The sequence below is a fragment of the Carya illinoinensis genome, chromosome 2 (assembly GCF_018687715.1).
Source record: "Carya illinoinensis cultivar Pawnee chromosome 2, C.illinoinensisPawnee_v1, whole genome shotgun sequence".
Taxonomy (NCBI): Eukaryota; Viridiplantae; Streptophyta; class Magnoliopsida; order Fagales; family Juglandaceae; genus Carya; species Carya illinoinensis.
Window position 1 is genome coordinate 30,346,085 of NC_056753.1, and position 13,694 is coordinate 30,359,778.

At 35.1% G+C, this 13,694-nt stretch overlaps 3 protein-coding genes across 7 annotated transcripts in view; all 3 read right to left on the minus strand.

Moving 5' to 3' along the window:
- Positions 1 to 2,072, minus strand: part of LOC122300821 (nuclear pore complex protein NUP160) — a 41,188-nt gene extending 39,116 nt beyond the window's left edge. For 3 of the 5 annotated variants that reach the window (XR_006240083.1, XM_043111727.1, XM_043111725.1), the window contains exons 1-4: positions 1,764 to 2,071; positions 1,485 to 1,617; positions 1,070 to 1,334; positions 301 to 361 (exon numbers count right to left, since the gene is read on the minus strand). Coding sequence is in view for 4 of the 5 variants with exons in the window: in XM_043111727.1 (XP_042967661.1) it covers positions 301 to 361; positions 1,070 to 1,334; positions 1,485 to 1,617; positions 1,764 to 1,960 (656 nt within the window). In the remaining variant the exon portion in view is untranslated. Of the gene's footprint in view, positions 1 to 300; positions 362 to 1,069; positions 1,335 to 1,484; positions 1,618 to 1,763 lie in introns of all 5 variants that reach the window. The other 2 variants (XM_043111729.1, XM_043111728.1) reach the window with 1 other exon arrangement.
- A 3,373-nt stretch (positions 2,073 to 5,445) lies between these two features.
- Positions 5,446 to 6,300, minus strand: LOC122301882. The gene has a single exon (XM_043113243.1). The coding sequence runs from the start codon at positions 6,298 to 6,300 to the stop codon at positions 5,446 to 5,448; it is 855 nt and encodes a 284-aa protein (XP_042969177.1).
- A 4,983-nt stretch (positions 6,301 to 11,283) lies between these two features.
- LOC122295394 lies at positions 11,284 to 13,203 on the minus strand. The gene is made up of 3 exons (XM_043104405.1): positions 13,028 to 13,203; positions 12,477 to 12,617; positions 11,284 to 11,673 (listed from the first exon to the last, which is right to left on the minus strand). Exons 1-3 carry the CDS (start codon positions 13,151 to 13,153, stop codon positions 11,536 to 11,538), a joined length of 405 nt encoding a protein of 134 aa, XP_042960339.1. The 5' UTR covers positions 13,154 to 13,203; the 3' UTR covers positions 11,284 to 11,535.
- Between the last annotated feature and the right edge of the window lie 491 nt (positions 13,204 to 13,694).

Sequence of the window (13,694 nt, forward strand, 5' to 3'; positions counted from 1 at the left end):
TGAAACTTCTGCCACAACATTTTCTAGAAAATCTTATCAACAACAAACATCAAAATATGTTTTGAAGCTAGAAACTATTTTGAAATTTTTTTTTTTATAAGTAATAAAATTTTATTCATCGAATGAAATAGGCAAAGCCCATGTACACAGGAAGTATACAAAAGAAACACATAATTACATTCTGGGATTATGAAATGAAAACAAAAACTCATGAAAAGTCCCTCCATTAAGTATAATAGCTGAAAACCATTGAAGCCACTATCTTGAATTATTTACAAGTAATTGGGTTAAAACGGATACCTCGAGATGATACCCCACAAACGGCCAATTCCTGAATCATCCTGCAGCTCATGTACAAAACCTATGGGGAAAAAATTAGGAACAATGAAAAACGGCAGAATAACATCATAAAATTACAGAAACCAGGATTATAAATAAAATTATCCCATTTTCAAAGCCAAGATCTGCATCCATTCAGCTTAATCAAAGCATTTGACATATAATGATTAAGAGGCCAGACAAGAAGCAAGAAGGGAAGATGAGTACCATAATATGGCTTACAAAGAACTTTCTCAAGAGCTGCATGAGCCCAAACAAATTGCTATGTCTTACAAAGAACAATAATGTTTTTTTTTATACATGCGATTAAATCTTATTAATAAAAAAAAAGAGGTGTGACCCTAGCACGCAAAAAGTATGCAAGAGATTCACCCACCTAGGAAAAGGAAAAGGTCCTATAATTTAAGAAAAAGGAAGACTCTACACTATTGTGGACCACTATCCAATAATTGAGAGTATTAAGAAAGAAGGACTTGAGTTCCAACGCCCTCTTTTCACAGTCTCTGAGATTACGCTCATTTCCTTCTCTCCAAATACACTACAACAAACAAGCCAATGTCATCTTCCACAATGGTGCACATTGATGGCACTTCCAGAAAGAACAATAATATCAATATCATTTCAATAAACCATCACAAAAATGATTTGAGAAGCAAATCCATATGAAATGCATTAAAAATGGACACATGTGATACAGCCACGTAGGTGGGGCGTGAAAGTTTAATGATACCAGGAGCACTTTGTTCAAGTATGCCAAGTTGGAAGCAACTAACAGATCCATCACTGAACCCAACTACAAGACATCCTGCTGTTGCTGCTACAGTTGTTATCGCTCCATGATTGGAAAAGGCCTGGATATTAAACTCTAAAAGCTCATCTGGTGGGAAGACGGAGCTGGACGAATAAGTAGAAATGTTTCCGAGTTTGAGAAGGTAAGCGACTCCCGTGACGGTCAATACATAGAGCACGTAAGGGTGTTTGGGAGAGTAAGAAATCTGCATGTATACAAAGTAAAATACACTTATTTTTTGGATAGACAACAGAATACTCACGCTACGCAGGAAATTATCAGGGAAAAGCCAAAACCACCATAGGAAACACAAAACGACCAGAGAGAGAACTTGTATTGTAGTGGGCAAATTAACCTGATTTCTGCAGACAAAAGCAAAGGGAGAGAGCGGTTCTGGGAAAGTTATTCGCAGTCCAATCGTGGGAAAGTCTTTATTAGCAGAGAGCTCCAGTAATTCGAGAGCATGAGGAAGGGTCTTGTGAATTCTCCTGTCGCAAAAGCAGGGGTAGTGAGTAGAAACAGTTGGGTGAATGTGTTACAAAAATGATATGCAATTTGGGATATTCTACAACCACACGCGGGAAGAGAGAGAGAGAGAGAGAGAGAGAGAGAGAGAGAGAGAGAGAGAGAATACCAAATGAGATAGATAGGAGGATCTTTAATGACAGAGGAAGAGGCGTAATCCTCGGTGAGAGGGGCGAAAGGCGGTGAAGCAGCAGTGCCGTAGGAGGAAAAAGAAGAAGAAGAAGGGACAGACAGCTCAACCCACTTAACGGAGTCGCTGCCGATGACCGGAACTTCCATTCCCGCCAACGTCGAACGGCCTCCCATCTCCGACTTCAAAAACCCTAGAACCCCAGTTTTATGGAATCAGTCCATTCTCAGTAATTATGTTTCCCCTTTTTGCCTGTTTTCTTGGTTCGGCGGTCCTTTATTTGAACTGGAGCTAAGACCCAGCCTCTCTAGTTATACGATACGTCGTTACTTCGGTCTGCATATTTAATCAAGCATTTTTTTTTTTTTTTTTTTTTTTTTAAAACAAATACATCTCTATTAACCTTAAATTTCAGAGGTTACATGACGAGTTTCTGGCAATAAAGCCGTTACAACTGATTCCTCATCAAGAGAGGATTTTGCTAAGTTATGAGCTAGAATGTTTCCACTTCTTTTAATAAATAGAAACTTCCAACTAGTGAAAGTCAATAGATGCAAATGTATATCAATGAAAATCATACCCACTCTATCCCATCTTTCTACTTGAGCATAGATACACTTTACAACCTGGGATGAATCTCCTTCAAATAAAACACAATCAGTGCCTAATTCCATAGCCATTTTAACTGCTTGATAAGCTCCTATTACTTCTGCCAAAAGGGGATCATTAAAACCAACTTGTGTTATTTTCTTTGTACCTACCACATTTCCTCCCTGATCTCGAGCTATTAATCCCAGTCCAATTATACCCCTATCTTTAGAGATTGCAGCATCCCAATTGATCTTCAAGAAACCTGCAGGTGGAGAATTCCAGCTGGTACTTATCACTTGCCTTCCTCTATTGTTTGTTCTGATTCTGCTATTGACATGTTTGTACTCTTCCAAGGATTGTTTTGATTGATTGACTATATGTGTTGGATGTTGGAAGATACCCTCAAATATCAACTTGTTCCTTCTGTGCCATATATTCCTTACAATAATGGTGAAGAACTCCATAACTTGCTGCTCACATTTTGCACTTAAGTTTTCAAAAATATCTTTAAATTTTTCTGCTCTGTCTTAACTTTTTTGAATTTCTTTTGGTCCTTGACTCCAAACATCCATTGCAGATTTGCAACTCCATAAAGCATGTTCTACAGTTTCTTCCTCACTTAAACAGATCGGGCACATAGGTGACTTTAGGATTTTCTTTTTATGCAAGTTCACTCTTGTAGGTAATGCCTCTAAGCATGCTCTCTACATGAAAACTTTGGCAGTCTGTGGGAGTTTGAAATTCCAACAGCATGTCCATCTCTCTTGTATTTGCATTTCATTCGATGACTATCCTTGAGCATTATCTTGCAGCTTTTTCAAAAAATGATAACCACTCTTCACTGAATAGCTCCCATCCTTAGTACCCAACCATATTAATCTGTCTCTAGCCCTAGTCTGACTTAATGGAATTTTCTGAATTATTACTATAGTTTCAGGTCCCATAATGTCTTCTATCACCTCTTTCCTCCATTGCTTATTCTCATGGTTGATAAGTTCTGCTACTTTTGCATCCTCTTGCAGTGTATTAACAGGATCCTGAATTCTATATGATGTTGGTTGTGGCAGCCATCTGTCCCTTCAGATTTCTGTGTTCATTCCATTTCCAATCCTCCACAAAGAGCCTTTTTCAATTATGAACCTTGCTATACAGATACTTCTCCACACAAAAGATGGCCTACATCCCAACTTTGCATTCAAAAACTGAGTATTTGGGAAATATTTACATTTTAGAACTTGAGATGCTAATGATTCCGAATGTTGCATTATTCTCCACCCTTGTTTAGCTAATAAAGTTAGATTAAACACTTCTAGACTTCTGAATCCTAAACCTCCAATTTTCTTAGCTTTCCCCATTTGATTCCAAGATACCCAATGCATTTTATTCTCCTCTTGCTTCTGACCCCACAAAAACTAACTCAACAATCTATTAATCTCATTCGACAGAGATTTTGGTAACTTGAAAACACACATACAATATGTGGGAAGAGCTTGTATAACAGCTTTCAACAAAGTTTCTTTACTTGCTTGAGATAAGAGTTTTGTCTTCCAACCAGAAATTCTGTTTCTCACTCTATCCAGAATATTGTTGAAAGCACTTTTCCTTGATCTGCCAATAAAAGCAAGTAAACCTAAGTATTTTTCATAACACATTATTGATCTGATTCCAGCAATAGCCATAATGAAATCCCTTGTCTCCTTTCTTGTATTAGCACTGAAGAATATAGATGTTTTATTCTTATTTAGTTTTTGCCCCGATGACTTTTCATATAGATCTAGCATACCATGTATCTTGGACTATTCCATTGCATTTGCTCTACAAAACAGCAAACTGTCATCTGCAAATAATAAATGGTTTATGCTAACATTTCCTCTTCCCATTGAAAAACCAGTGATTTCTTTTACTGTCTCAGCCTGTTTCAATAATGAGCTTAATACCTCAGAAACCAAGATGAAAAGGTAAGGGGACAAAGGGTCCCCTTGCCTAATACCTCTTGTTGGTTGAAAAAAGCCTTGAAAAAATCCATTTAAAAGAATGGAATAGGATACTGATGAAATACATCTCATTACCAACTTTATCCATTTCTCACAAAAACCCAATTCACCATCACCTTTTCCAAAAAACTCCATTCGACCCTGTCATATGCCTTACTCATATCTAATTTTAAAGTCATATACCCATTTTTCCCCTTTTTCTTGATAGACATCGAATGCATGGTTTCAAAAGCCACAATGGCATTTTCAAGAATCAATCTACCCGGTATAAAAGCACTTTGGGTGGGTGAGATGATCTTAGGTAATATTTTCTTCAACCTGTTTGCCATTACTTTGGAAGCTATCTTATATAAAACATTACACAGAGAAATAGGCCTATAATCTACCACTGACTTTGGATTCTTTATCTTTGGAATGAGGACAATGTATGTTTCATTTATTTTGCTAACCTCCCCAGATGAATTGAGTACCTCTAGAACAGCTTTGGTCACCTCTCTTCCTATGATTTCCCAATGTTCTTGATAGAAAGTTGCTGAGAAGCCATCTGGACCAGGAGCTCCCAAAGGTTTCATTTGAAATAAAGCTTCTTTGACCTCTTCTGATGTGAACTGTCTGGACAGGTCTCTATTCATGGTCTCATCCACCTTTTTCTCCATTTGATTTAAACAAGTTGTTATTCCTTCAGGATTGGAGGTAGTAAATAGTTGCTGAAAATATTGCCCAAGAATTTCTGAGATTTCTTCCAATTTACTAGCTTTTTCACCATTTTCTTTCATTATTGAGCTGATTTCATTTGTCTTCTTTCTCTGACTTGCACATTTATGGAAGTACTTTGTGTTTCTATCTCCATCTTTGAACCAATTTTGTTTGGCTCTTTGTTTCCATTTAGTGTTCTCCCCTTCCAGTAAGCAATCTACTTCCTTTTGTAATTGTTTTAAAGCCACAGTATGTAATCCCATATTCATGCACTGCATCCTCTCCATCTGCTTTAGTTTCCTTTGTATCTCCCTGTTGTTGTGTCTTAGAGTAGTCCTGCTCCACTAGATTAAGCCTTCCTTGCATGTCATTAGATTTTGTTAGACTAGCCTCATCTTATTCCCCTCCCTTTCTTGTTGTTGAGACCAATATGTATTTATCAAGTTGCTACATTCATCCCTTAGGTTCCAGCTTGCTTCATACCTAAATATCTTTTCCCTTCTCCTTTCTATAAGAGCTGCATGTCTTTCTTCATTTCCCAAATACATCACCAGAGAGCAATGATCTGAGGTGTAGGCAACTTGACCACAAATGTTAATCTCAGAAAATACACTTGATAGTGGCAAATTTCCCATGGCATGATCTAATCTTTCTTTAGTGAGAAGAGTACCTTCTCTGTTATTATTCCAGGTATATTTTTGTCCTTCAAAACCACAATCAGCCAGGCCACATGTCTCCATTGCTTCTCTGAACTCCTCCATTTGATTGTATGGTCTTGTAGCTATCCCTTTCTTTTCATGTTGATGAAGAATCTCATTAAAATCTCCAAAACAGAACCAAGGTTTATCCTGTCTAGGTTTCAAAAGTTTCAATAACTTCCAGCTATCATTCCTTTTAACAGTATACGGGCTACCATAGAACCTAGTGAACTGAATTTCTGTGTTAACCTCTGCCTTCTTCAAAATAAGAGATATATGCTGCTGGGAATATGATTCAAGATTGAAGTTGTCACTGCTATTCCACAAAAAAGTCAAACCTCCACTAAAACCTCTGCTATCTATCACAAAACTACTGTCAAAACCTACCTTATTTCTTATCTCTTCTACTTTCTTTCTACTACATTTAGTCTCTATTAGGAATACAAAATTAGGACACTTTGTTTTCACCAATCGATGCAGCTCTCTAACTATATGAGGGTTTCCAAACCCTCTACAGTTCCAGCTAAGACCTATCATTGTTGTTGATGAAGCTGCATAACAGCCTCTACCAAATCAGGATTAAACTTGTTCAATTCAGTTGTTGAATCTTCCTTCCTCTTCTTTGATCTCTTATCATGCTTCTCTTGATGTAGTAACACCCTCTTTTTCTTTTCTTTACTTCCAATCCCTTCTTTTTCTATTATTCCACTATTTTTCTCCCTTGCCTTCTTCTTCCATGTGGCACTGTTTTTGTTATGTTCTACTCGAGGAGCATCTTGTTTCACAATTTCAATCCCACTATTTTCATTAGGCTTACTATGGATGGATATACCCTCCTGCTTTTGTAAACTTTCCATTTTTCCTTTATAAATCTCCTGCTCCATTTGCCAGATTAATTTCCCCTTTGTTGTGTCAAATATTGGCTTCTTTGATTGACATTCAGTGACTTCCTCACTGTTGCTCCTCTCTTCATCTGATTGAACTTCTGTTTTGATTTGGCTTTTCAACTTAGTGACCTCAATTCCACTCCCTTCTACTCCCTCATTTTTACCAAACTTTACCTCTTCATAGTATTCATTAGTTTCCTCATCCTTTTGCCTCCCTTTCTGGTAATTTGAGTTGTTTACACCTCCATATTTTCAATTATCCAAATTGGAAGATGTCAAAGGTTGAGTCTTAAGCCATGGTCTGAATTGTAGAACAGTTGTATTCTCCAATTGACTACTTTCTCTTGGTTTATAGCACACTCTTCCCTTATGAGCCAGAATTCCACAGTGATAATAAAAAATTTGTAATCTTCCATATTTGACAGATATCCAATATTTATGATTCCCTAGCTGCAACCACTTTCCCCTCACAAGTGGCCTATGTAAGTTCACAGCTACTCTCACTCTGAGGCACTTCCCCCATGCTACACCTTTTGAATCTGCATCAACCCTTATTACCTCTCCAATTGAGGAAGCAAGCTTTGCTCCCACCTCTTCGTTCATAACAGACATGGGAAGGTTATGCAGTTGAACCCAAAAAGGTTCATATTTGAACTGTGTTGCACCAACTGGAGTTGTTTCATCTACCTCTTGTAATGACAGCAGATTTTTATCATAGAACCACGGTCTGCCAGCCAGAATTCTTTCTTTATCAGATAGTATTTGGAATTCAATTAAGAACATGTTATCCCCCAATTCCTTAAACTTCACCCATCCTTCCATCCTCCATACTTTTGACATAGTTATTCTAAATGCTTCCCTATTGATTCCCTTATCTGACAGCACCCCTCTCACAATACATAATTTTCCTCTACTTTCCATTTCTTTCATTCCCTCATGTGATACTAGGAATACATCACTCTCTTCCTTAGACAGGTTAAGTTTCTCCCATCTCTTTCCTAATTCCTCCACCTCCATAGCCATACTACTATATTGTTGCACTGTAATTTGTTTGTAATCTTAGCACTCTGTTACTAACTCAAATAAATTAAGCTGAACCTTACTCTACCTCGAAGAGAAGAGAAGGACCACCAACTTAGTAGCCGACTTCAACTCTAAAGCTGGAGACTCTCTCACTAAAATATCTCTCCGAAATCTTCTTGTGTTTAATCAAGCATGTTTGTACAGCGAAAGTATTTCATTTTATTTTATTATTAAAATTTTTAAAAACTATTATTTAATATAAATAAATAATTGAATTTTTTTAAAATTTAAAATAATAATAATATTAAAAAATAATATTTTAATAATATCTTATTCAACTTTCAACTATAATCTAAAATTATCCCATCTCACTCATTATCCAAACTAAATTTTTGGTCTCAAACGGATTGTCCTTCCCGAATAATACCTAATAAGAATGGATATTACTACATCTATAAAGAAATTATATAAAAATAATTTTATAAATTGATCTAGTATCATTTTATCTATTAGATCTATTTTATAATAAGAATACTTTATAATCTGATGAACTATTTTAAACTATATTAATTTATGAATTATTTTCATATAATATATTTATAGTTAGAATATTTCCTAGTAAGAAATTAATAACTTTGTATTTTAAATTTCTATTTCAATTTTATAGAAATGGAATTTTTAATTCAAATGATTGAAAATATGAAAGTTCATATAAAACAGAAAAATGTTATTCATCTTATTTTTATTATATCTTGATAAGATATCATATCAAATCTTAAATAATTTGTTAACAATATGATGTCAGGTTGAATTGTTCTTGGATGCAAATAATTTGTATGATCCATCGAATTAGATAAATTTTCTCTTAAATTATTAGATGTGCAATTATAACAAATTTATCGACAAGGGTTTTTGCACTTCTATAATTAGCCGGGACTTAATTTTCAAACACCCGGTAGCCGGTATCAATTAAAAAAAATTATTCAAAAATCCTAAAACTTAACCTGTCAACCTAAATTAGCAATGGGCTCCCTTTTATATTGTCTTTGTGTGAAAATCAATGGATCATCCATAATTTTCTTAATATAAACAAATGGTTTAAAATAAGATTGCAGGATCATGCTCCCTAATTGGAAATGGCAAGAAAGGATAACGAAGACGTTACCTGATTTATTTTCCTTTATTTTCAGAAGTTCAACCGCCCTCTCATCTTGCCTCCCTTCCCCTGTTTCAAGCCAATTGCGCAATGTATGTCCTCTCTTATCAACTTTGTCCTTTCTCTAATTTTATGCCCATTCATTGGCAATCTTTTCTATATTTTTCACTCTCTGGCTTTCATCCTTACTTGCATGATGTCCATTACAATCCAACTTCTAAGCGGCCCGACTGTTTTTTTTTTTTTAGAATCAACCCTCCTATTATGAGTTTCCATATCAGAAATTACACAAAATAGAGAATAAATGCAACTACACACAATCAAAAACCTAGGTAACAGGAGCCCTTCCTCTCGAAACTTATCTCACCGTCGCGATTTTTGTTTCATCTCTTCCGTCTCTTTGCTCTGCCACCCAAGAGGTTTGGAAGTTCCACCACCACCATTTCAATCCGACGCCAACAGATTTCAACCCATAGCTACGAAAGTGTGAGAACCCTTCTAGTGCAAAACAACTTCCAATGATTGCTTCCAAACTATCATAATGCAACCATCATCAAAATAGAGAATAACTCCCAATTGTGTCAACAATCGGTATGATAGCATAAACAAAAAATGAAGATAATGATTTGGTTCCTATACAGTTTCACCTCCTTTGTATTGATCAAGTCTCTCAATTCTAGATTTTGGTACACAATTGGCATGGCCAGTGGCAACACCGAGGAAATCATAGGGAATAAGATGGCGTTGTGCAATCAATATTTGGGTTTCAATGGTATCGATGGCAATGGAGGTAACAATGCGGCCATCGGTGAAGTAATCTCTATGGTTGATCACCAACCTTTTCAGCAAAGGATGGCTCTACCATTGCTCTCAAGCTCTCCCACGGAATCTCAAAATATTCCTTCCTGATTTCAATTTGTATTTCCATCGTCACCAAATTAAATTATATAAAGGAAAAAAAAAAGTGATGGAAGAGAAAGAGAAAGTGCACGAATCAATAAGGGTGACATCGATGTGGAATTGGAGGGATTTAGCAAGGAGAGAGCCAGCCACGGCTCTTCCGATGACAACCAACCTCCTCCTCTACACTTCCATGTCTCGCTCCACCGTGATTTTTGCTTCTCTATCTTTTTCGATTGCAATAGGATGATTTTGGGTGCAAACTTATCAAGGGTCATAATGGAGGAACAGTGTGAGGCGGGTGAAGTGGATGACCCAAGTATCGACTAAAGTATAGTCACACCATCACTAATGGGTTTGGGTGTTGAGGTATATTGTAAATAGTAATGAAAAAATATGTAAAAAGTAATAATAAAATATTAAATAGTAGTAAAAAGTAATTAATAGTAGTAAAATAGTAATAAAAAATATGTGAAAAATAATAATAAAGTAATAAATAGTAGTGAAGTATATTGAAAAGTATTGAGATATCCTCAACATCCAAACATGGCATTAAGTTGTGAAACCTATATGGCAACCAACTTTCGAGGGATATTATTTGTAAGTTATTAGCTTAATCGGTCCTAAGGTTTTTTTTGTCCATTAATACAAGATGGACAATTGGATGAGCTTGCAACATTTACATGTTTAATTTACATTAAAAAACATCAAAAGTAAGCTTCAAAAGATTTATGCCGAGCAGATATTCCTGGTGTACTTGGAGAGAAAGCCAGACACAGTACTGGACAAGATTTTAAGCCTACGTGAGTGGATGTAGCTAATTCATATTTAACGGTCATTAACTCACCATTAATGACAGTCAAATTTGAATACCATACCAGCACATTTTGGCGGTAACGACCTCGGCCTTTACCGGGAAGCTTATGGCTCTGGGTCCATGGGCCCTGCGGTGTTTTACTCGGAAAATCTCTCAATAAATTAGAAAAAAAAACTCATAATACGAATCATATCCGAATTCATACCAAAAAGAACTAGCTATCATCTACAATTATATATATATATATATATATATTTAGAGAGAACCATAATTTAAGCATGCAGGTTCAATGATGGGATTAGATTTTATGCATTAAAATTGATTGATAAAATTACTCTTTTCATTGCCGTGAAACAATATCATAAATTTAATTTATTGAAGTTTTCCAATTATATATTAATTATCTTATAAATTCAAATTAAAAAATACATCAATGTAATATGAAAAAATTATATAAATTCAAATCCAGGGATCATGCTTACGAGTATTATGTTAAAACCCTATATATATATATAAAGGATCATGTTCAAACATTCAATGATTCAAGGATAGAATTGATCAAATCTGGCATGCATATGCCATATGGAAAATATTTTAACTACAAAAAGATTACATAAAAATAAATTCACAAATTGATATGGTTTGATGTGGTAAGTTAGATTGTAAATTAAGTTATTTTTATTATAAAGTAGATCTAACGGATTTCATGATCCCATGGCATCAGTATGTGGATTTACTTTGTATAATCTCTTTGTGTCTGTAACAGTTCTCATATTATATTATGGGTCCATCAGAACAAAAATTAAAGTTTAAAAAAAAATTAGGATAACTAAAGAAATTAAAGGTACATACGTACAAGAAATTAATTAAATACAAGCATGAATGAATTTAATTAAGCAATAATAATTTAGATCATGTATATATAGGGGTTTAGATCATCAAGGCTTCTCATGTTATTGATCATCACGATAATGCTCCAATATTCATAATTAGTCCTTGTCCAGAACTTTGTCCTTGATAATCTCGGCGGCATTCTTGGCTGTTCCCCATACGCCGGAGACCGTGCCCTTTGTCTTCTCTGTGATGCTTTCCGCTGTTTCAGATACTTTTTCGGTCATTTTGGTGGCCTGAGATCATCCCATGGCATGCACATGAATTAATTACTATATATTTATATAACAATTAAGTTACATAGGATCCGCTAAATGAACCATATATATAATTTTAGATTTAAGTATTTCTGTCATGTTGATCAATAGTCGATCAAAAGAAGACGATCGAGCCGATCATCACGATGCCTGTTAAGCATAAAATGTTATATTTTTTGGTAAAAATAATACTAACTCACTGCCAAAAACAAAAGGACTTTTGCGATCAAATTAACCTTAAAGATGAATGATTTGAACATGTTTGCAAGTCTCGTCAGTACTCTATTAAAAAATTAGATAAATTTAAACTGCATAAAAAGAAATAATATTTACAATTATAAAGTGTAAGTTGCTTTGAAAAAAGTAGAAAAATCTGTAACATGATACGTGAACAAATTAGTTTTTTAATAATAAACCTATTTTTCTAAAAGAATTAAGCGAGACTTACACATTTTAAAATTATATATAACTTTCTTTAAAAACTTTCTACACAAGACTTACCCATCCTATCTAACATCAATCAATTGCTTTAAAAAACTAATCTATTCCTAACGCTCAATTTTCACATCATACGAGTAATTAAGTTCAATATATATATGGATGTAAATTATAGAAAAGATTAAATCGAAGTCCTACCAAATTTATACTGATCGATATCGGAAGTACTTTCTTAAAAATTATTTTAAGTTACCCTACGCACGTATATATATATACACTCATATAAATGTAACCATGGCCAGCTTCTTGTACTGCGCGCATGCATGCATGGGTTTAGGTCTTACACTTTTCGCAGTAGAGCTGGCGGTGTCCCTTAAGAATTCGCAGGTCTGCCTCACTTCTCTTGCCCCTTTTGTGACTGCCTCCGCAGCTTCTATCGTCCTCTCATGATGTGCATCTGCATCCTCTTTATCCTTCTCAGAGTACTGCATGCATGCGATATATATCACAATATAATCATGTATAAACCCTATATATTATATATTCAGAAACCTAACGATGCCATGATTCCTAAAGCTGTAGCCTAGCTGTATATACGATCTTTACCCAGATCATCAAGAACATGATCAATTAAAGAAGAAGGAACAAACGTAAACATTTTAACGTATGGGGTCCATTATATTCTACCTAGAAACTCCGGGAGCGAGCAACTTCTCGTAAAATTTCCTCACTCTAAACTCTCTTTAATTTTACGTATATATCTTGCATCAACATCACGATGAAATGCAATCAGGGAAAGCCGGCGGATATTAATTACGTACGCATTTTCATGCATGACAATTTGAAGTTTCGAGCACATGATGAGATTTGCATTATGCAATGGATTGCAACTCACTTGCAATGGTCTTGGGGCAGCACTGACAAAATTACCCCTAGCGATCCAAGTACTCCTTCTGGCTGTGGCCGCTCCGGCGGAGATCAGATATTGAGGAAGCTTTGCAGTAAACCTTAAGGTTGACATTTTCTTATATATTTAGCTTAGCTTTCTTCTTTCCTAGTGGATGCGCTCTCCGTTCCTCATGCAAATTAATGCTAGCAGTGATCAGAATCATTTTAATAAGGGTCGTACGTCTAATCTCAATTATGCCTAAAAACAGGTGCAAAGCACTATGTGTTAATCGTGGAGAATTTTTCTGCTGCAGTTGCCTTATATCTGCCTCAAACAGGGTCATCTAATCCGGGTCTGGTGGTAGATTAATTTTCAGGGATAATTGTACGTATTGACTGAAATTAATACATTAATAAATCTAACACAAATCTTCGACATATTATATTTATAAAATTTTTATATACAGTCACTTTTACTTTTACGTATTATTTATATATTTTATTAATATTTATTATTTAATTAAAATTACAGGAAAAAAAAACCTCATTTAGATCTAGATCTATCGTATTATAGATTAATTAATTTATGCAGCATCCCCATTCTGGTATACATATTTAACAAATTCGATCTGAGAATGTCCATAAAGATCGAAGCATGCATGTTATGCTGCATG